The sequence below is a fragment of the Apis laboriosa genome, unplaced genomic scaffold, assembly GCF_014066325.1.
Source record: "Apis laboriosa isolate Shangri-la unplaced genomic scaffold, ASM1406632v1 scaffold21_cov150, whole genome shotgun sequence".
Taxonomy (NCBI): domain Eukaryota; kingdom Metazoa; phylum Arthropoda; class Insecta; order Hymenoptera; family Apidae; genus Apis; species Apis laboriosa.
The window spans coordinates 454,051-474,831 of NW_025222365.1; the positions used below are offsets into that span (position 1 = coordinate 454,051).

General features: G+C 21.8%; 4 protein-coding genes across 9 annotated transcripts; 3 read left to right on the forward strand and 1 right to left on the reverse strand.

Annotated features, from left to right (window-relative positions):
* Window positions 1–361: 361 nt before the first annotated feature.
* LOC122712905 (nucleolar complex protein 3 homolog) lies at window positions 362–3,634 on the forward strand. The gene is made up of 10 exons (XM_043932915.1): window positions 362–419; window positions 560–825; window positions 922–1,177; window positions 1,265–1,556; window positions 1,620–1,954; window positions 2,064–2,434; window positions 2,507–2,671; window positions 2,763–3,120; window positions 3,198–3,295; window positions 3,401–3,634. The coding sequence occupies exons 1-10, from the start codon at window positions 414–416 to the stop codon at window positions 3,606–3,608; spliced, it is 2,355 nt and encodes a 784-aa protein (XP_043788850.1). The 5' UTR covers window positions 362–413; the 3' UTR covers window positions 3,609–3,634.
* Window positions 3,336–10,336, reverse strand: LOC122712904 (KAT8 regulatory NSL complex subunit 3). Of its 3 annotated transcripts, XM_043932912.1 has the most exons (11): window positions 10,290–10,336; window positions 10,017–10,118; window positions 9,277–9,638; window positions 8,603–9,188; window positions 8,234–8,515; window positions 7,470–8,162; window positions 7,031–7,394; window positions 6,741–6,932; window positions 6,207–6,287; window positions 3,822–5,028; window positions 3,336–3,468 (listed from the first exon to the last, which is right to left on the reverse strand). In XM_043932912.1, exons 3-10 carry the CDS (start codon window positions 9,528–9,530, stop codon window positions 3,920–3,922), a joined length of 3,561 nt encoding a protein of 1,186 aa, XP_043788847.1. In that variant the 5' UTR covers window positions 9,531–9,638; window positions 10,017–10,118; window positions 10,290–10,336; the 3' UTR covers window positions 3,336–3,468; window positions 3,822–3,919. The 3 variants fall into 3 exon arrangements, with proteins under 3 accessions (XP_043788847.1, XP_043788846.1, XP_043788848.1); XM_043932911.1 differs by having other exon boundaries at window positions 10,017–10,320; XM_043932913.1 differs by lacking the exon at window positions 6,207–6,287 and having other exon boundaries at window positions 10,017–10,320.
* Window positions 10,337–11,362: 1,026 nt separating this feature from the next.
* LOC122712898 (phospholipid phosphatase 4) lies at window positions 11,363–12,908 on the forward strand. Of its 3 annotated transcripts, none has more exons than XM_043932899.1 (6): window positions 11,363–11,720; window positions 11,807–11,912; window positions 11,976–12,123; window positions 12,201–12,329; window positions 12,437–12,604; window positions 12,676–12,908. In XM_043932899.1, exons 1-6 carry the CDS (start codon window positions 11,638–11,640, stop codon window positions 12,837–12,839), a joined length of 798 nt encoding a protein of 265 aa, XP_043788834.1. In that variant the 5' UTR covers window positions 11,363–11,637; the 3' UTR covers window positions 12,840–12,908. The 3 variants fall into 3 exon arrangements, with proteins under 3 accessions (XP_043788834.1, XP_043788836.1, XP_043788837.1); XM_043932901.1 differs by having other exon boundaries at window positions 12,688–12,908; XM_043932902.1 differs by having other exon boundaries at window positions 12,728–12,884.
* Window positions 12,909–13,210: 302 nt separating this feature from the next.
* Window positions 13,211–20,679, forward strand: LOC122712814 (beta-TrCP). Of its 2 annotated transcripts, none has more exons than XM_043932730.1 (9): window positions 13,211–13,658; window positions 17,742–17,976; window positions 18,062–18,248; window positions 18,306–18,762; window positions 18,835–19,208; window positions 19,300–19,378; window positions 19,474–19,624; window positions 19,728–19,775; window positions 19,943–20,679. In XM_043932730.1, the coding sequence occupies exons 1-8, from the start codon at window positions 13,605–13,607 to the stop codon at window positions 19,736–19,738; spliced, it is 1,548 nt and encodes a 515-aa protein (XP_043788665.1). In that variant the 5' UTR covers window positions 13,211–13,604; the 3' UTR covers window positions 19,739–19,775; window positions 19,943–20,679. The 2 variants fall into 2 exon arrangements, with proteins under 2 accessions (XP_043788665.1, XP_043788664.1); XM_043932729.1 differs by having other exon boundaries at window positions 13,212–13,658; window positions 19,474–19,657.
* The last annotated feature ends 102 nt before the right edge of the window (window positions 20,680–20,781 follow it).

The window sequence follows — 20,781 nt, forward strand, 5'->3', positions numbered from 1 at the left end:
AAATATCTGGATTTAAAACGCACTATATTTCTACTATGCTTATAATCACACGTGTATTTGAAAAACATATCATAAAAAATTAAAATATAAATTATTCAATAAACTATAAATTAAATAAATTACATAAACTATTTAAAGATAGATAAAATTATCCATTTATTTAAATTTATTTTATTTATTATATAAATTTTTATTTTAATATATATATGCATATATGTATACAATTTTATGTGATATGTATTATATATTGATATATGTAAAAGCACGTGTCGCATTAAAAATATATTTTATAGGAATGATTTCTGAAAAAATAAAAAAAGTTTAATTATTTGAATCAATAATTTACTTAAACTTAAATAAACTTAAATAAAAATATTAGATTAAATTAAATAAAATAGTTAAAACAACTAAAAATGGCAGTAAGTAATAATAATTTATTTTATTCGAAAATAACAACGTTAACCTAACATATATATATGTTTTATAAAAACATGTAAATCTTTTTTATAAAAAATTATTATTTATATTCTTTATTAATTTAAATTTTTTAATTAAATAGAAAAAACTTAAAATTAGTATAATTAAAAGAAGTAATCAAAAAAGAACAAAACTTGCACATCAAGGGAAACTTAAGATAAGAAGACATAAATTAGTTAAAAAACCAATCCAAAAACAAATATTTTCACATATAGAATCTATAGAAGAAAAAGAAAATGATCATGATGAAGATCTTACAGACATGGTTGAGAAAGAAGATTTAGATTTTTTACAAAAAGCTATTTCTAATAACTCATATAATTTGTTAAAACAAATACATCTAAATGAGTATGAATATTATCATAGTTAATGTTTTATTTTAAAATATATTATTATTACTATTTAATAATATATAAAATATATTTTATATTATACATACTTTAGAGCAATTAATGATAAAAAAAATAATAAAAACAAGAACAAAAAGAAACAAACAATTGAGGAAAGATATGAAAATAATATATCAAAAGTAATTGATCAAGGAGGTATAAAAAAAGTTCGTATGTTACTTCCTATAAAAACAAAAAATGGAATTATAGAGAAGAGATTAATTCCAGAAACTGATATTGAAGATAATGAGAACATTTCTGAAAAGGAACATAATGCTGAAGATAATATAGAAATAGAATCAAATTTACACGTAAGACTTCATCAAACTTTATGAAGCTATATTAGCTATTAGAATATATAAAAAAATATATATTTTTTATTTTAATTAATGTTTTAGAATAAAAATAAAGATGAAAACAAAAAATCTATATCCATAATAGAACTATTAGCATATCGTAAAGAAATATTGACATCTAAACGTTTAAAAATTGGATTATTATCTAGCAATCTTTTAGAAACACCAGAAACAAAATGTGAAAATTTTAAAGCATTATTAGAATTAATGGAAGAAACTAATCCAGAGGTATATATTACTGTAAGAAAATTGGCAACTGTTTCTTTAATGGAAGTTTTTAAAGATCTATTGCCATCTTATCAAATTCTTCAAATTCCACAAGAAGGTGTAAAATGTACGTAATAATATGTAATTATTATAGTTATTACAAATTATAAGCTTCCTACTTTCTTTTTAGTAAAAAAAGAAACACTTGCATTACAAAATTATGAAACTATATTATTGAAATATTATAAATATTATCTACAGAAGTTAGAAAAAATGATTAATATATTAAAAAAGAAGAAAGGAGATACACGAAAAATAAAAGAACAACAAATTGAATTAGGAAAAGTTGCAGTAACATGCATGTGTGATCTTCTAATGATGCATCCTTACTTTAATTACTCTATTAATATAGCAAATTTTCTTATACCATTATTAGATAATAAATATGAATTTATAAGACAAAAAGTCCTAAAATGCCTATCTCAGATTTTCAAAGAAGACAAACGTGCTGAATTATCTCTTATAGTAAGAAACATAATATATTTGGTTGTATTTTATAATAATTATATTCATTTTGTATAAATTATTAAATCTATTCTATTCTATAAATTATTAAATCTAATCTATTCTACAGATAGTACGTAAATTAAATCAATACATAAAATTAAAAGCTCATTCTGTACATTCTGAAGTTCTATCAGTACTTTTATTTCTTCGTATAAAAGATATAAACTTAGATAAAGAAAAAGAAGAAGATACTAAACAAAAAAAACTTATATCTTATAAACAAAGAATTCTTGCCTTAAGTAAAAAAGAACGGAAGAAGAATAAAAAACTTGAACAAATAGAAAGAGAATTATTAGAAACTAAAGCAGAAGAAAATAAGCAAACTAAACAAAAATTACTTGCTGAAATAACAAACATAGTATTTACGATTTATTTTAGAATCTTAAAACAGGCTCCAAATAGTAAAATTTTATCTATTTGTTTGGAAGGATTAGCAAAGTATAATAGTTTTTCATTAAATTAAATTATATATTAAATTATAAGATATCTAATAATATCGAATAATTACAGATTTGCACATTGCATAAACTTAGATTTTTATCAGGACTTAGTAACTACTATAGATAAACTAATGGAAGAAAATAATTTAAGTTTGAAAGATCAATTATATTGCATTCAATGTATATTTACAATATTATCAGGACAAGGTTTACAATTAAATCTTGATCCTTATCGGTTTGTATTGAGCAAGAATAAATATTGTAAATGAAAAAGTTAAGATTTAATTATTAAAATCTTAAATTAATTACACATAATTTTTAAATAGGTTTTATGCACATTTATATAAAAATTTATTAAACATTCATTGTGGTAAAACTTATTCAGAGACAGAAATTATTATAAAAATTTTAGTTCAAACTTTAATTCATAGAAGAAAAAGAATAACTCAAAGACGATTAATAGCTTTCATCAAAAGAATAGCTATTTTAACTTTACAATTACAACATAATGAGGTACTAGGCATTCTTGGTATTATAAAACAAAATATACAACTTGGAAAAGAGTTAGATATTTTGTTAGATACTGATTGTACTATAGGAGATGGTTTTTATCAAGCAGAACTAGAAGAACCTGAGTATTGCAATGCACATTGTTCAGCATTATGGGAACTTGCAGCTTTACAAGTATATATTTATAAAAGTTATGTAATTTTGTTAAATTTAAATATAATTATTGACAAATTTATATTTTTTATTATTAGCGACATTATCACAGTATTGTACAAAAGATGGCAAAAAATATAGCTTGGAATGTGCCATCAATAGGTGAAGGCAGTTTATCTTCAGAAATTGCTAAACTGTAAGTTCAAATTTTGTTGAAATTTTTTTTAATATTTAAGATATAATATACAATTCTATGTAACAAGAATTTATTTTTTTTTTTAAATTTCTTTATTTCTTCCAGTTCTCCAGAAGAGCTTCATATTGAATTTGATCCTACTGGTGTTGTATTTAAACCAGCAGTACCAGTTCCTAGAAAGACAAGTATCAAGAAAACAGTAACAACTTATCATTTCATGAATAGTGAATTCAAAGAATATATTAATACTATCAATAATACTGAATTATTTGCAAATGGATACATAGATTTTTATAAAGCTTGTAATAGTTAAAATTACATGTAATGCAAATTATAAGAATGAAATGAAATATAACACTGTGCGTAATCTGTAAATAATAATAATTTTTATAATTAATTTGTTAATTTAGATTATATGAAATTTATAAAACTAAACTATTTTCTGTTAAATAGATCTTTAAATAAAGAGATTAAAAAATTAATTATTATGATTTATGAGTTTTAACGAGAAAATTAATAACTGTACCTTTCCTATAATGATTTAATTTTTATCATAAGTCAGATTTGCATGTACAATATGCTTCATTTTGATACAGATGTATATCTTTAGTTGAGATGAAAATTTTACATTTGCAAATTTATTATATCGTCAATTTTAGTACATTCTGAATTATTTTCTTTAGATACATTTATCTTTATTTCAGTTAAACTTTCTTTTATATTATCATTTGTTTGTGATGCTAGATCAACTCTTTGTAGAGATATATGTTTACGTTCTATAATATTCATTTTTATAGCATCTTCTATTTCTAATACGTCATCTATTATATTATTTTCGTTCTTTTTTATTTGCTTTGTTGCAATTTGTGTATATCGATGTTCATTTTTATCGAAATTTAACAATTTAGGTGCATTAATTTTATCAATTGTCTTTGTTACAATGACTTGTTCATTTTTATCATTTTGATAAACTGATTGAGAATTTCTTTTTGCAAGAATTATTTTAGTATATTTAATAGTAGGTTGATTTGAACGAGTTTGTATTGGAATTGTAGTTTTAGTTTTGGATAAAGTAGGAGTTTGAGGCTTTGTCTGTAATATTACATGATTTAAATTTTGTACAGCTACATTAGGACATATAATAGCTTGGGTAGAAGGTGTCACAAATTTATTAGCTGTTTGTTGTAATTTATCTTGTTTGTTACTTATGAGAACAACTTTGGTATTGCTATTTAGTTTAGGTGTATTTTTTTCATGAATATCTACAGGCATTGTTTGAGATAAAGATGAATTTTTATCAATAGAATTTAAATTATCATCATCTTTTGCAAAGATTATTGGAATATCTAATATATTTCCTAATTCATCATCAATCTCATTTACAAGAGAATTCTTCTGTAATGTTTGAGGTTTATGGATTCTTTGTAAATTGGATGTGTTGACTGTAATCTTTGGCATTGTTTTAGTCGATTTTTGAGTGAGTTTTAGTTTATTAGATAACGGTAAAATAGTTCCTGAATTATGACTATTTAGTGGTACTATCACTGATGAACAAGTAGGTTTAGCATTAAGAGAATTTTCAACCATAATTATATTCCCACATGATGTATTATGAGAGTTATTACAAGTTGTTACTTGTCGGGATAATTGTGACATCTTGAATGTATCCAAGGAATGAGTGGAACTGAGCATCACATGCGAAGAACTACTGGATGTTGCCATGTCGTCCATCACTATAAACATATATATATATTTCAACAATTTTTAAAAATATAAATAAATACAAAAAATTTCATCATTGCATTGTTATAGATTCAGAGATAAACATTTTTCTTTTACATGAATTATGTAAATCTAATATCTTTAAGAATGATTATGATCATGCAAATATTAAATATAACTATTAAACATAAAAAATGTTTAAGTTTGATTTTATATATGTTTTTTAAAATTATTATAAATTATATAATTAAATATAATAATTAATATACAAAATTTTATTATTTTAAAAAATATGCTTAAAATGTAAACAATCATTTAGATTATACAGTAATATAATATATTTAAATTATTTTGCTACATAAAAAAAGATTATAAAAAAGATATTAAATTATAAATAAAAAAAAATTTTAATATCATTAATTTTTTGCAAATTATATAATTACATATAATACATATATATACAATTTACATTAAGAGGATTTAGGGCAAGGAGACAAATAAATTCAAATTACATGGAAAAATGTTTATTTAACATAAAATAAAAAATAGTAGTAATATATTTACAACATATTACTTTATACTTTTAAATATAAACTTATATTAATTGTAAAAAAATAATATAAATACATGCTCTCTATAATTGGACATATGTTACATCACATGCTAAACAAAGATACATACATTTAATATCCTTATAGTATTTTTATATTAAAAAAATACTATATAAAATCTCTTTTCTGTATATTTCTATATATAAATATACAATTGTAAAGAAAAATGCAAATAATGTAATAAAAATGTTATGACTAGAAAAAATAAAATCTATCATTATTAAATTTTAATTATTATATAATAAAAAATATACATATAATTAAGATCAAAACCTATTTTTCTTTTTATATATATTTCCAAAAATATAAAGAAAATAGTATTTAAAATCGATACATTTTATGAAAAATTTATTTTGTCACATTATATTTTCATGCATAATATTTTTTTCATATGTACGATATATATGATTTTCCATATGAAGATATATATTTTTAGATCAAAATAATAAATTATAAAAATATATAAAATTCAAAATTATTTTAATAAATCAAGGAAATATTAAATGATGTTATTAATAAATAATATATTAGGTAAAAATTCTAATACTAATTTTGTGCATATAGAATAAAAAACTTACATAATAGCAATTTGCATGATATAAATTTGATAAATGTATCGATAGATGACATGAATTCTTCCTTCCAGTGTTCTTTACTCACTAAATATATATACTAAATATTTAGATATTTATTTTGTTTAACTTTTTATATTTTTCATATTTATATTTTAATTTTTTTAGGTCAAAAATTGGTCATGAATTAGGTCATGAATTTCACAATTTAATTTTGTTTTCATTTTTTACTTTTTTTTTTCTTAGATATGAATTTATTAAATATATTTCAAATATATATGTTACAATATAATTTTTATACATATATACAAAAATTGTCATGAAATTTAGAGAATAAAATTAAAATTTTTTTAGATAAAGATTTTTTCTTATAAAAATTTCATAATCCAAAATATTATTCAAAATAACAATAATTCAACTTTATAATCATTTTATGAATTCGTATCTTATACTTGCAAAAAATATATACATTTGATTAAAGATTAAAAAAAGATTATGTAGGCAAGTTATTTAATAACTGATTAGATAATAATATTCTACCTTTTGATATTGTCGATGTAGTTGATGTTATGTTAGTTGCCACAGAATTATTTGGAGTTAATAAGATACTAGAAGCTGCAGATACACGTGCAGATGATGAATTAGTAGCAAGTGTGAGAGAAGTTTTTCCATTTTGTAAAATATTTGATAAAGTTCCATTTGATGTACCAATCGTAGGTTTATTATGTATGGCTAGAGAAAAAGAAGAAAAAATATACATGTTATATAAAATATATATAATGATATATATAATAATATATAATGATAATAAAACAATATGTAAAATTTACCTGCAGCTGTTAAAGTATTAACTCTAATTTGATTTCCTGATGTTGTTAAAACATTAACAAGTTTTGTATCTCCATTTTTGTCAGGAATATTGAGATGCCTATAGTTGTTTGATATTACTTTAGAAAAACCTTTATTTGATGATACAATAGTTTTCATTTTTGACACGTTTTGTAACTGTACATTCGTTGAAACAATTTTAGGCACTTTAGTTGATGCAATTGAAGATTTAGGAATATTTTTAATTGTTGTAGATATTGTTTGACCTGACGATGTTGGAGCTAATCGTATTGGCCCAATTGGCGCTAAACTTGCCAATGAACCAATATTTAACGTTATACCACCATTATCTGAATTCGAATTTGACTGAAAAATATATATATATATATACATATATATATATATTTGGATACTCTCCTTTAATTAAAATTAAAAACTTACTTGTCCGGAAAGTCTAGACGTTATTAAATGCTCTACGAAATGATTTTTTTGATTATTAACAACTCGAGGTTTCCGTTTTACAGTCTGTGCATGATTTGTATGTATTCCACCTACTGCGATTATATTTTGTTGTGTACTAAATGTTCCTATTCGAGAAATCGTAGCTGATTGTGTATTTTGTCCAATAGATACAACAGAAGAAATTGGTGTATTCGGTCGTGACTTTTTTATAGTAGGAGAATTTGGTTTACTTTCGACAGAACTACTTGTTGAATTTCTTCGTTTTCGTGGTTCCTTTCTGTTGTTTTTATTTTCATAATTTGCTAATGATGTTGATCTTAATGGTAATGGATGTGGTTGCAAAAGAATAGTTCCTACAAAATCTCCAATTTCGTCTAAGATACATCTATCTACCATATTTTGTGTAATACCTTCTGATATCTTTTTTGCAGTAGATATTCTTAAATGATCATCAGCAGTTCCAACTACTATCAAACTTGTTTCAACCATCATTTTTTCTCTGAGGTCTTCTAAATCATCAGATCTTACAAGTGTAGCATTTTGTCCTATTACAAACATAATTGGACATCGAATATCCATTAATGTATCATCAGATGTACCTCTTTTTCCTTCAACTGTAAAAAACGGAAAGCCAAGGCAAATAACTGCAGTTACATGTTCCATTTGTGCTACCTATAAATATTAAAGATTTCATATTGAATCTATTATCATATTATATTAAAATACACAGATAAATATTATACCTGACATGCAAGAGCAGCACCAGTATTAAAACCAACAAGAATAATAGGTCTACCAGGAAAATCACTCCTAATATCTTGTATTTTAGTTCTAGTGGCTTGAACTAATTGGTCAATGCATACCATCATAGTCATTCTATTGGCTGATAAACCTAAATGTGTATGAACAGTAACAACCATTCCTAAAGCTCCTAATTGTGAAATCCATTTATGTTGCCGAGTAGAAATATTAGATCCTACTCCAGAAGGAACTATTATCAAAATTGGATTTCCTGGTAATTTTTTCTATAACAATAATCATATTTATATATATTATTATTATTAAATTCATATAAAATATATTTTGATATATCTAATAAAAAAAATAATTACAAGTCTATTGCTATTTAAACTTGGTGTAACAGGATCCCATGTCCGTTTAAGAAGTGATCCAAGAGTTTCCCATGTTATGGAACCCGTTTTTGCATTAATATTTGGTTGTACAGCAATCATTTTATCAATAAGTTGAGGAATTTTTAATCTTAAAGTTTGCAATATGTCAAGATAAATACCAAGATATTCTTGAGGAAGATGGTCAAACAATAAATTATGCAACCATTGTGCAAGTCTCCAATCCCAACCAGCAGATGCCAATGTTTCCCGAAATCTCCTTGCAGCTGTATCAACTGATGTTCTTCGATAAATTGGTTCTATTGAATTATTTACTTTAGCTAATCTTGCAAGTCTTTCTGAATTTAATATTTTAAGAACTTTAGTAAATATTCGATTTTGAACAGGTGTCCATAAAATTTTATCAAGTTTCTCTTCCCAATCTTCATTTTCATCAGGTCTAGCAAAATTTGCTAATCTTTGTAATTCATCCATTTGATGCCGAGCTCTAGTAAAATCTATTGGTGGTACTAATAATTCATTATTATCCTCTTCTATATTAATTTCTTCATCCTGAGTAATTTTTTCCCTAATATATAAAAAGTAAAATAATAATATCATTTTATAATTACATTTTAATAATTATATTTAATAATTCTATTATTTTCATTTCTTACATTAATAAATTTTTTTTTGGAAAAAATAATTTTTTTATTGGTTTTACATAAACATTTTCTGGTTTCCAATTCCATGGACGTGCATAACAATGATCTTTTACCAGTACATTAATTTCGGTTTCATAGCATCCAGCAAGTTGATGTAAATATGTAGTTAATCTACTAGGATTATCATCAAATGTATCACTAATAGGACTTGGTATTCTAGATGTATTTATTGATGTAGAAGGCATTGTTAATGTTGATGTTAACATTATTAAATTCTTTATATTCAGTATATTTATAAATATAATTGATTCTTGCAATAAATACTATAATCATTTACAATCTTCCTCATATGACTATTACTTCATATCTTGAATCTGAATCATGAAAATTCATATGAAAATTAATATAAAATTATATATAATTAATCACAATATTTTAATCATCTAATTTCTTAAATATTTCTTATAAATAAATTAATTATAATCATAATATATTAAATATCTATTTTCTTTTTAAATATAATTTTTAATATATATAAAAAATGAAAAAGACTGACAAATAAATACATATTATAAAAATTGAATTTTCGAAAATTTATATATATACATGTACATAAATCTTCGAAATCTTCGAATATATATATATATATGTATATATACACATATATATATAAAATATATATTTTATATATATATAATAATTATTTATATTAATAAATTATATTAAATAACTATATCCGTCATGAAACTAACCTTCACAGTATATTAAATTAGAGATTTTAAGTTTTACTATCATAACATTAATTATTTTACAATAATACGCAATGTTACTTCAAACAAAAAATGCAGTATAATCTAAGACATAAAAACACATGTAAAGTAAAAGCATTGTAAGCATATAGTATCAATATATCGAATTCAAAATAATTTTATTAGTAATAGAAAGATAATTATTATACATTGATTTCATTAATTTAAAATGCAAAAAATAAAAAAAATAAAATTAATAGAAAGAAAGGTAAATACATAGATAGAATTCCAATTTATATAGCGCATAATATTTAGAACGATAAATGTCTACTGACACTTATGATACGTTAACCAATCAATTTGCAATTAAAGAATTAAATTAAATTTTATACTTTAAGTTTTTTTAACAAGTTATTCAAATTAATAACAATTGTAGAAAATTAATAACAAATGTAGAATAGGACATAAATAAAATAATACTCATTTATATTACTCTATATTTGAGCTTTCGATTTTTAAAATATTTTATAGTAAAGTCCGATTTTCAATAAACATTTACTATATTATTATTATTATTATGTTAACATTAACTAAATTTTAATTATTATTATAAAATAAAAATTAATATAAAAAATAATACTATAATATTAGTATTTTTAAATACTAATATTAAATTGAATATTCAATCAAAAAATTAGTAGTTAAATGTAATGTTTTCTATGTTAAAGTATTTGAACTTTTCTATATGTTCAAATATTTTTTTATATATATAATAAATGTTTGAATATATTTTTAATATACTTTATTATACATTTAAATATACATTTAATACTTTAAATATAAAGTATAAATTTAAAATATAAATTTAATATTGCCAATTGTAATTTTTTTATTAGAAAAATTTATAAATGAATAATATTTATAAAAAAAATATTTTAATACATTAAAAAAAAATTTATATATATATTTACAAATATTACACATATATTACAAATATATTAATACATTAATAAAAAATAATTAATATATTTCTTATAATTTTTATAATAAATAAAAAAATAATAAAAAAAATTTATATATAAAAAACTTTTAATAACTAATATTATATAAATATATAATTGTATATATACTTATGTATTTGTGATGAAATGAATCATTTGACTTGTATAATTTCAAATCATGTGTTTATATTATATATTGTTAGCAAGTTGGCCAAATCGCTTGTACGGAATGCAAATCTGATTGGTTGATTTCAATATTTATAAAAATAAGTATTCATATTGGTTGAAAATGTCACATCACAAATAAGATCATATAGGTTGTGGCAATAAGTGATGGAAAGAAATATTTCTATCTCTGCAGGGCTTGAATTTTTTTTAGTGCCAACGTATTTGTTATGTGTACTTTTATAATATTTGTATTATAATTACTTCAAATTCATAATGAATATTATATATGATAGATTCTCAGATTTCTTAACAAGATATTTGTTTGACATGTTATTACGAATTATTTTAGTGAAATTATTTATATAAACTTTTCAACAAAAACATACTTATTATACGTATTTCTATACGTACTTCTATAATATTTATGTTATAATATTTAAAATTTCAAATTCATAATGAGTATTATATATAGTAAAGATTTTTTAGTAGGATATTTATTTGATATATTATTACGAATTGTTTTAGTGGGATTATTTATGTAAGTTTTGTTTAACTAGTTTACAAATAAAATAAATCTTTATCTTTATTTTTTATATATAAATTTATTATTTTTTATATTTATAGTGAATTAGAAAAAGCAGAACCATTTACTAGAATAATTCATGAAGATGAATTATGGTTATATAAAAAACCAAGAACAGAATCTTATGTTCCAACTACTATATTATGGGTAGTGTATACTAAATTATAATTAAATTTTATGTATAAAATTAATTTGCATATTTATTTTTAGCCCTTAGTTTTCATAATGCCTGTTATGGTAATTTTTTGTGTTTTTCTGGTCTACAAAGATAAAACTGACATTTATCAAGCAGTATTAGCTGTCACTTTAGCATTAGGATTTAATGGTGTTATTACAGATGTTATAAAACTTATTGTTGGTAAGAATTTTAAAATATTAATGATTTTAAAAAATTATTATATAATATTGTTATAATAACAATTTATTTTTTGATAGGTCGTCCTCGGCCAGATTTTTTTTGGAGATGTTTTCCTGATGGACAGACAAATCCAGATTTCAAATGTAATGGAAATCCAATTGTTATAAAAGATGGAAAAAAATCATTCCCAAGTGGTCATTCTTCATGTATGTGAAAAAATGAAATATTTTTTTAGAAATATTTGAATTATATTAAAAGATCTATTTATACATATATATTTATTTATGTAAATTTATATATATTTATTTTTTAGTTGCATTTACAAGCTTTGGTTTTATTGCATTATATATAGCTGGTAAACTACATACATTTAGTCTAGGCAAAGGGCAGTTATGGAAATTATTTGCATTTGTGTTACCAATTTGTATTGCTCTTTTAATTGCATTAAGTAGAACTTTTGATTATCATCATCATTGGCAAGGTAAGCGAATAAATGTTTATTTATTATATTTTAATTAAAAAATAAATATTTTAATATCCCCAAAATGTTAGATGTGGTTGTAGGTTCGATAATAGGATACTTTTTGGCATATATGTGTTATAGATACTATTATCCACCATTAGATTCACAGGTATGTCATAAACCATATGCTGCTCTTAATCAAATTCAGTTGGAAAATACAAGAAATAAAAATGAACAAATCAAATGGATTTAATAAAAAAAGACTACGATTACGAAAAAAGACTAAGGATTAAAATAATTTAAAATATAAAAATTCCATATAAAATATAAAAATTCCACTTTTATTTTACATTATTTTTTTTTTTATACATTATTTGTAAATGTAACAAGTATATAAATATATACGTTTTTATGAATAGATTGTAAATATAAATAAACGTACTAATGTATTTAATAAAAAATACTTTTAATAAATAAAATTATTTGAAATTATGTTTGAAACATGCGCGGAATATTTTGCGCATATGCGCCATCTTGGAAATTTCATGTTTGATGCGCCACCAAGTTGATTCAGTCAAACAGAAGCAGTTGTGAACTTGATAGTGTTAGTGCTTCTCATAAGCTTTTTATTGGCGGTTAATCGTGTGCATATTTTTATAAATTTGGGAATTCATTCAGATATCTCGTATATTTCTAAAGAAAATTAATTATATTTTGAATATTGTTCATATATAAGATTAATACATTTTTCCATATGAATTAAGAATCGTAATATACACGTACACACACATTTTGATTTCTTGATTCTGTAAGTGACATAGTTATTTACGAGCTGTTGTGTTGGTGAAATGTTGTCTCAACTTCCTGTACATGGCGAGGACTCATGAGCGTCGTCAGTCGTGTTGAATAATCAAACGCTAGTGTTCAAACTGTGTTTTATCCTTTTACTAGAACTTTCCACCAAATAAATCTATTTACATCATTTGAATCAACAATATTGTGTCAGTTTTGTGTGAAAATGATGAACATGGAAACAGATGAGATTATTGAAGATACAAATACGAATCTTCAGGTACGCAACTTATATTAGTATTTTTGATCCGAAACCTACCGCCATCTTATGTCTCCTTATGATGGAGAAATTTACTAATTTTTGTGATCGACCGTTATTTTTTATAAAGATTTCTATTATAAGTACTTTTTAATGAAAGCTATTAGTCAGAATGTCCTATGCGTAAGAGGTTATAGAATGCGATTGTATACTGTTATTTATGATTGTGGTCATTTCTTTTAGTTTTTCATATCAAGTTATTTACGTGCATTTGATAATGACAGTTATCAACAGTTTATTATTTTGATGAAAATTAAAATTACTTTCAATTTTTTTTTATTGAATTTAATTAAAATAGCTTTATTATATATTATATTACTTGTAAAATATAAAAAATATTTTACTTTGATTAAAGTTATAAAAAATGTATGTATATTAATGATATATATTTTTAAAATAAATATGTATATTTTTAAGAATAAAGTGTAAATTATGCTTGATATTCATGTCATCAAATGATTGGAATTAATTTTTTATTAAAAATAAAATATAATATTTATATTTTATATGTAATTTACAAATATATAATTAATATTTCCATTTAAATATTTTTTTCTATATATTTTTTATTTTAATTTTTTTTAACAAAATAAAAATACTTAAACATAAAATTGATTTCTTTTTAAAGTATTATTAAATTGTAATATTAGTAAATTCCATTATTTATTAAAGTTAATTTATTTATTAAGATTTTGTATTTTTATCATGTTTTTATAAAATTGATGTACTATACAAACTACAAATATATTTTTTATTTAAAAATTATTATTTAATTAATATTTAAATAATATTAATATAATTTGATCGAATATAATTGTTTTTGTTGTTAGAACAAAGAATTGATTAAACATAGGTTATCTTTTATCTTGACAGACTGAGAACAACTTACTATATAATCAATGTTAGCTTCTTAACTTTTTCTCTCGTCTTTTTTCTTTTATGATTTTCTATTTTTTTTTAACGCTTTTTTCATATTTCTAATGTTAAACTATGAAATATTATACTTATAATAAATAATCGAAAAAAAAAATTTACTTTAATTTTCTAACTTTTATTCTTTTATACGAATTTAGAACAATTGAAAATTAATGTTCTTATCTATCATTAACGTTTAATGTAATAATGATATTGATTTATATATATATTGGATATAATTGGATGTAAATCAAAAATTTTCAGACATATATTTTGAAAAATTTTTTTAAGATACATTTTTATTTTCAAAAGAAAATAATATATTATATATTAATAATTTATTTTTTTTTAATTAAAAAAAAAATACGACAATTTTGATTGATAAATTAACATTTAATAATAAATAAATTAATTATATATTTGTTATAAAATAATCAATATTTATAAGAATAAAATATAAAATGATTAAAATCTATAAATGAATAATAAATTCCACGATCTATATATATATATATTGTATTGTTAATGTAAGTAAATTGTCTATGCATCGTTAAAATTAAACTATAATATCTGTATTTCGAAGTGTTGCGAGAAAAAAAAGCAATAAATTGCAATTTTTATATCAGAAAATCTTGTAAATTTAAATAATATCATTTCTATTAATACATTTTTTTTTCATTCAAGTGTAGAAATTTGAGATGAATAAAAAATAGTTTTTTTTTTATGTTTTATATATTTGCGTGACTTAAAATAATATTGAATTTTGATTGAAAGAATATACATATAAAGGTACTATGAATATATTTATATTATCATTTTCATTATTGTATTATCATTAGTGTTCTATTTGTGAATATTTTATTAAAATATATTTTCATCAAATATCATGTCGTCAGTTAAAATAAGTGAATTCTGAATTATTTTGTCAAGATGTACTATATGACTTGTCAAAAATTTATTATTCCTTTATTTAATGATTTATAATTCGATTTTTTTTTGTTACATTATCATATTTTTTAATTTTTTATATTAATTTATTATATTTTATCATAAATTGAATTTATATAATAAAATATATGACTAATAGTTGAAAACAATAATATGGGTATCATAATTAAAAAATTTATAATCATTTTATAAAACATTATGATATGTATAAATCATTATGACATATATAAATTTTTCTATTTTTTTGGAATTTCCAAATTAATTTTTTTTTCCATATTTAAAAAGATAAATGTTTTAAAATTTAATAGATATATATATATTTATATATATATATATATATATATATATATATATGTATTATATTAGATTATAGATATTTATAGTTAAGGATAGATAATATGACACATGCTCATGGTTTTCATATTTTATTGTTAAATACTTCAAAACATATTTTTTGCGTTTTTTTTTCATATATTTTATGTTTATAAATTTTAATTAATTTTAATTAATTTATAATTTTATTTTCCTATTTAAAAACATTTTTTAATTTCATATTTAATAACATTTTTTTTAATCAGATTTTTATTCTCATGAATATATATATATATATATATATATATATATATATATATATCATGCATCGATTTTAATATTTCTGTGATATTTATCAATAAATATTATAAAATTATCTACAAATAAAATGATAAAAATTGCGAAGTATCATTTTTTATTATAACTCTATAATCATTTTTTTATTATAATTCTTTCTTTTATTATTTTTTCTTTGTTTTTTTTTTATGTATTTTGGTATGTGCAAACCGATAGATATTTAAAAAAAATAATTAATCTTTATTTTTATCAACATTTTTTATAAACAATTGCATTAGTTTAAATCAAAAAATAATCATCAACATATTTCATAAACATAAATATTACTATTTTTTTTATGAAAATTTAAAATGAAATTGTTCTTTTTATTTTTTATTAAATGAAAAAGAGGACGTAAGAGATACGAAGACAAAGAGATATAAAGAGCATAGATTCAACACGAGTTCGCGATCCCGTTATACTGGGAATACTGTAGAGAAACATTTTCAGATGATCAAGGTACTCCTGGATCACTAGGACTCTCAATGTTGCTATGCCACCTTTTACAGTCGAGTGATCATGATATTTTAAATCGAAGGATCATTATATGTCTAATGTACATATACACAACATATTTCAAGTGTTTCGTATATATATATATATTATTTCGTATATATTTTAAGAAAAGATTTGTTGATAGATTTATTTCTATCGTTAAAAAAAACTTTTTAATCAATAATGATATAATATTTTAATGAATTAAAATATTAATGAATTTTTATTATTTTAATGAATTAAAATATTAACATAATATTTTGATTTTTAATTTTAAATATTTAATATCTATCAAAAAATATTTAATAAAATTATGCGTTTATTATAAGTGTTCACTTACAAAAGTAATAAGCGTTAATAAGTAGGTCAAACAAAATATTAGATTAGTGTAGACGACGATCCGTCAATGGAATTTTTTTTTTAAATCATTTGGTTAATAAAATTTGACTTAGTAACAAATTTTAAAATAATAAATAATTTCTTTCTTCTTTTTTTTTTTCTAATGATTGATTATATTACATGTTTAATCATTACATTTTATACACAATTTTGAATTTATAAGAGATATCTTATAATTGATAAGAGATATCTTATATCTGTAGAAAATATTGTAATTGAAAATAATAAATTGCATTTTTAAATTTCAATTTCTATAAACATTTAATGTTTTAAAAAAAGAGTGATCTATTTGAGGTCAAGATCTTAGTACTATATTCTATTTTAAGTTACATATCATTTAAATATATTTTATATGATATTTGTAAATAATATTTGTAAACAGTATAAATACTGTTATAATATGTATTACATTTTAAAATATAGATATTATAAAAAATATATGTATATATATTCCTATGTACCTTCAAATATATGTGATATTTATAATAATTCATCAAGGTATATATATTTTTATATTTATATTATTATTATTTTTTAATTAAATTATAATTATTTCTCAATATATTATATTCATATAAAAAAATATTTTTATTGTATTGGTTACATATATTAATTGTAATTTTTATAATGTTTTTGCAGTATCCAATAACAATACTTTATGATCCTACTCGCAAGAAAGAATTGCCATCTGGAGTTTCAGCACAATATAGACAAGAAAAAGAAACTTGTATGAAGCTTTTTGAGAAGTGGAGTGAACCAGAACAAGTTAATTTTGTTGAACAATTATTAACAAGAATGTGTCATTATCAGCATGGGCACATCAATGCATATCTGAAACCAATGTTGCAAAGAGATTTTATTTCTTTATTGCCAAGTGAGTATTTTTATTAAATCATTTTTAATTAAATATTGAAATATATTAAATCTTTTATAAAAATATATATATTTTATGTTATCAGAAAAAGGATTAGATCATGTAGCAGAAAGTATTCTTTCTTATCTTGATGCTGATTCATTAATTGCTGCTGAATTAGTATGTAAAGAATGGCATAGAGTAATTAGTGAAGGAATGCTTTGGAAAAAATTAATTGAATGTAAAGTTCGAACTGATTCAATATGGAGAGGTCTTGCAGAAAGGAGAGGATGGTTAGTTAATATATTTTTTGAAATCTTATTTATTTGTTGATTTATTAATCTTTTTAGGATTCAATATTTATTTAAACCAAGACCAGGAGAAAGTCATCCAAATCATAATTTCTACAGATCTCTTTATCCCAAAATAGTTAAAGATATTGATAGTATAGATAGTAATTGGAGAATGGGAAGATTTAATCTTCAAAGAATAAACTGTAGAAGTGAAAATTCTAAAGGTGTTTACTGTTTGCAATATGATGACCAAAAAATTGTCTCTGGTCTTAGAGACAATACTATTAAAATATGGGACAGAAGTACATTACAATGCATTAAGGTCTTAACAGGACACACTGGTTCTGTCTTATGTTTACAGTATGATGACAAAGCAATAATATCTGGTTCTTCTGATAGCACTGTAAGAGTTTGGGATGCTAATACTGGAGAAATGGTTAATACATTAATACATCATTGTGAAGCAGTTTTACATCTTAGATTTAATAATGGCATGATGGTCACTTGTTCAAAGGTCAATAAATTTTTTATATTTTAATATATTCTATTTATGTATTACTGAAAAAAATATTATTTCTTCATTTAGGATCGTTCAATTGCTGTATGGGATATGACATCACAGACGGAAATTGCATTAAGAAGAGTATTAGTGGGTCATAGGGCAGCAGTGAATGTTGTTGATTTTGATGAAAAATATATTGTTTCTGCTAGTGGTGATAGGACTATTAAAGTATGGAAAACATCTACTTGCGAATTTGTGCGAACATTAAATGGACATAAACGGGGTATAGCGTGTTTGCAATATAAGGACTGTTTAGTAGTTAGTGGTAGCAGTGATAACACAATCAGATTATGGGATATTGAATGTGGTGCGTGCTTGCGCGTTTTAGAAGGACACGACGAATTAGTCAGATGTATTAGATTTGATAGTAAGCACATAGTCAGTGGAGCTTATGATGGGTAAATACACAAAATATTATGTTTTAGTTTATATTATCATATATAGACATATATATATATATATATATATATATATATATTTATATTACAGGAAAATTAAAGTATGGGATTTGGTGGCAGCATTAGATCCACGTGCTTTAACTAACTCACTTTGTATACGTACATTAGTGGTAAAATATTTTATACATTTTATTTTATTATTATATAAAATTATTTTCATAATGATATTTATTTATAATATATAATATATATATTTATAATATAGGAACACACAGGTCGTGTATTTCGACTTCAATTCGATGAATTCCAGATAGTATCGTCATCACATGACGATACAATATTAATTTGGGATTTTTTGAATTTTAATCCATCAAATGGATCTGTATCTTGTGGACCTGCAACAATAAATGCATCAGGTGTGAATCAATCCGATACTAGATCTCCATCTCGTAAGTACGATAAGAAAGACTTTTATTCTATGTACTTGTTATTTTTTAACAATATGAATTTTATTTATAGCATTTGAGTGACGCATCCCTATGAATATTTCTTCATTGTGATATAATTGTAAGTATAGTAGCATATAAGATATAAATGATTAAATAGAAAATTATAAATGAATATATCTGTATATATTTATAAATTTATGTTTATTTCTTTTTAATAATTATAAAATGTTTGTTGATTTTTATTATAATTTATAGAAGTATGTTAGATTCATATATTTGTTTCAGACAAGTGATTAGTGAGTGAGTTCAATGTGTTCACGATAGTGTACGCAGAAAATGAAGAATCAGTGTCCAGTGTGAACAGCGCTTAAAAAAAAAACAGAATCTCAAAAAGACACGGTCATTGATTTTTGTTTATTATTTGCTGTGAAAAGCAAAAGTAATTTTCTAAAATAGGATATATATGAAGTGACACACAAAACTGCGAATTAATTTATATGCGCTTGACGCACTGCGTTTAGTAACGAACAATATAATTAAAATCACATACATACATCCCATGGATGTAAACAATTGTTTGCTTTGGCCATATTTGGAATTCTTCTACGCTCTATGACATGATAGAAGTTGACCATTTTCCTATTACTATGAAAAAAGACTTACAATACGTAAAGAAAATGAAAATGTTTTTAGGCTGGATACACTTAATAAGATGTTAGCTGTATTATAGTAAATTAATGATATTTTTTTTTTTTAATGTAATTAATTTATAGTAAAGAGATTGTAAAATGTCATTTGATGGAGTACTTATCTGGTGTGAATGTGGACGTTCAAATCTTGATATGTGGGAGGATTATTATAATTATCATATTTCATTATCTTCTAAATCTAGCTAATGTGAAATAATTATACCTATATCTAGCATTATAGATGTACAGTCATTAATGGAGAACATAGTAATTTCCATGAACATTAATTTTATGAAATTTATATTATATATTAAAAAGTAAATGGAAAACTAATAATCTCTGCACAGTCATTGATAAAATACCATTTGCATTTAAAATATAAAGTTTCATTATATCGAAATGTAAATATTAATTCATAAAAAGCAATATAGTAAT

What these genes read in the sequence shown, in the direction of transcription:
- LOC122712905 (XM_043932915.1), top strand. An exon ending in TGTTTGGAAGGATTAGCAAA is followed by an intron (nt 2,435 to 2,506) that starts GTATAATAGTTT and finishes GAATAATTACAG; the next exon opens with ATTTGCACATTGCATAAACT. An exon ending in TCTTCAGAAATTGCTAAACT is followed by an intron (nt 3,296 to 3,400) that starts GTAAGTTCAAAT and finishes TATTTCTTCCAG; the next exon opens with TTCTCCAGAAGAGCTTCATA.
- LOC122712904 (XM_043932912.1), bottom strand. Translation starts at nt 9,530, where the DNA reads ATGTTAACATCAACATTAACAATGCCTTCTACATCAATAAATACATCT. An exon ending in GTTTAAATAGCAATAGACTT is followed by an intron (nt 8,516 to 8,602) that starts GTAATTATTTTT and finishes TTATTGTTATAG; the next exon opens with AAAAAATTACCAGGAAATCC. An exon ending in TACATCGACAATATCAAAAG is followed by an intron (nt 6,288 to 6,740) that starts GTAGAATATTAT and finishes ATATATATTTAG; the next exon opens with TGAGTAAAGAACACTGGAAG.
- LOC122712898 (XM_043932899.1), top strand. Translation starts at nt 11,638, where the DNA reads ATGAGTATTATATATAGTAAAGATTTTTTAGTAGGATATTTATTTGAT. An exon ending in GTTTTAGTGGGATTATTTAT is followed by an intron (nt 11,721 to 11,806) that starts GTAAGTTTTGTT and finishes TTATATTTATAG; the next exon opens with TGAATTAGAAAAAGCAGAAC. An exon ending in CCCAAGTGGTCATTCTTCAT is followed by an intron (nt 12,330 to 12,436) that starts GTATGTGAAAAA and finishes TTTATTTTTTAG; the next exon opens with TTGCATTTACAAGCTTTGGT.
- LOC122712814 (XM_043932729.1), top strand. Translation starts at nt 13,605, where the DNA reads ATGATGAACATGGAAACAGATGAGATTATTGAAGATACAAATACGAAT. An exon ending in ATACAAATACGAATCTTCAG is followed by an intron (nt 13,659 to 17,741) that starts GTACGCAACTTA and finishes ATGTTTTTGCAG; the next exon opens with TATCCAATAACAATACTTTA. An exon ending in TGATGGTCACTTGTTCAAAG is followed by an intron (nt 18,763 to 18,834) that starts GTCAATAAATTT and finishes TTCTTCATTTAG; the next exon opens with GATCGTTCAATTGCTGTATG.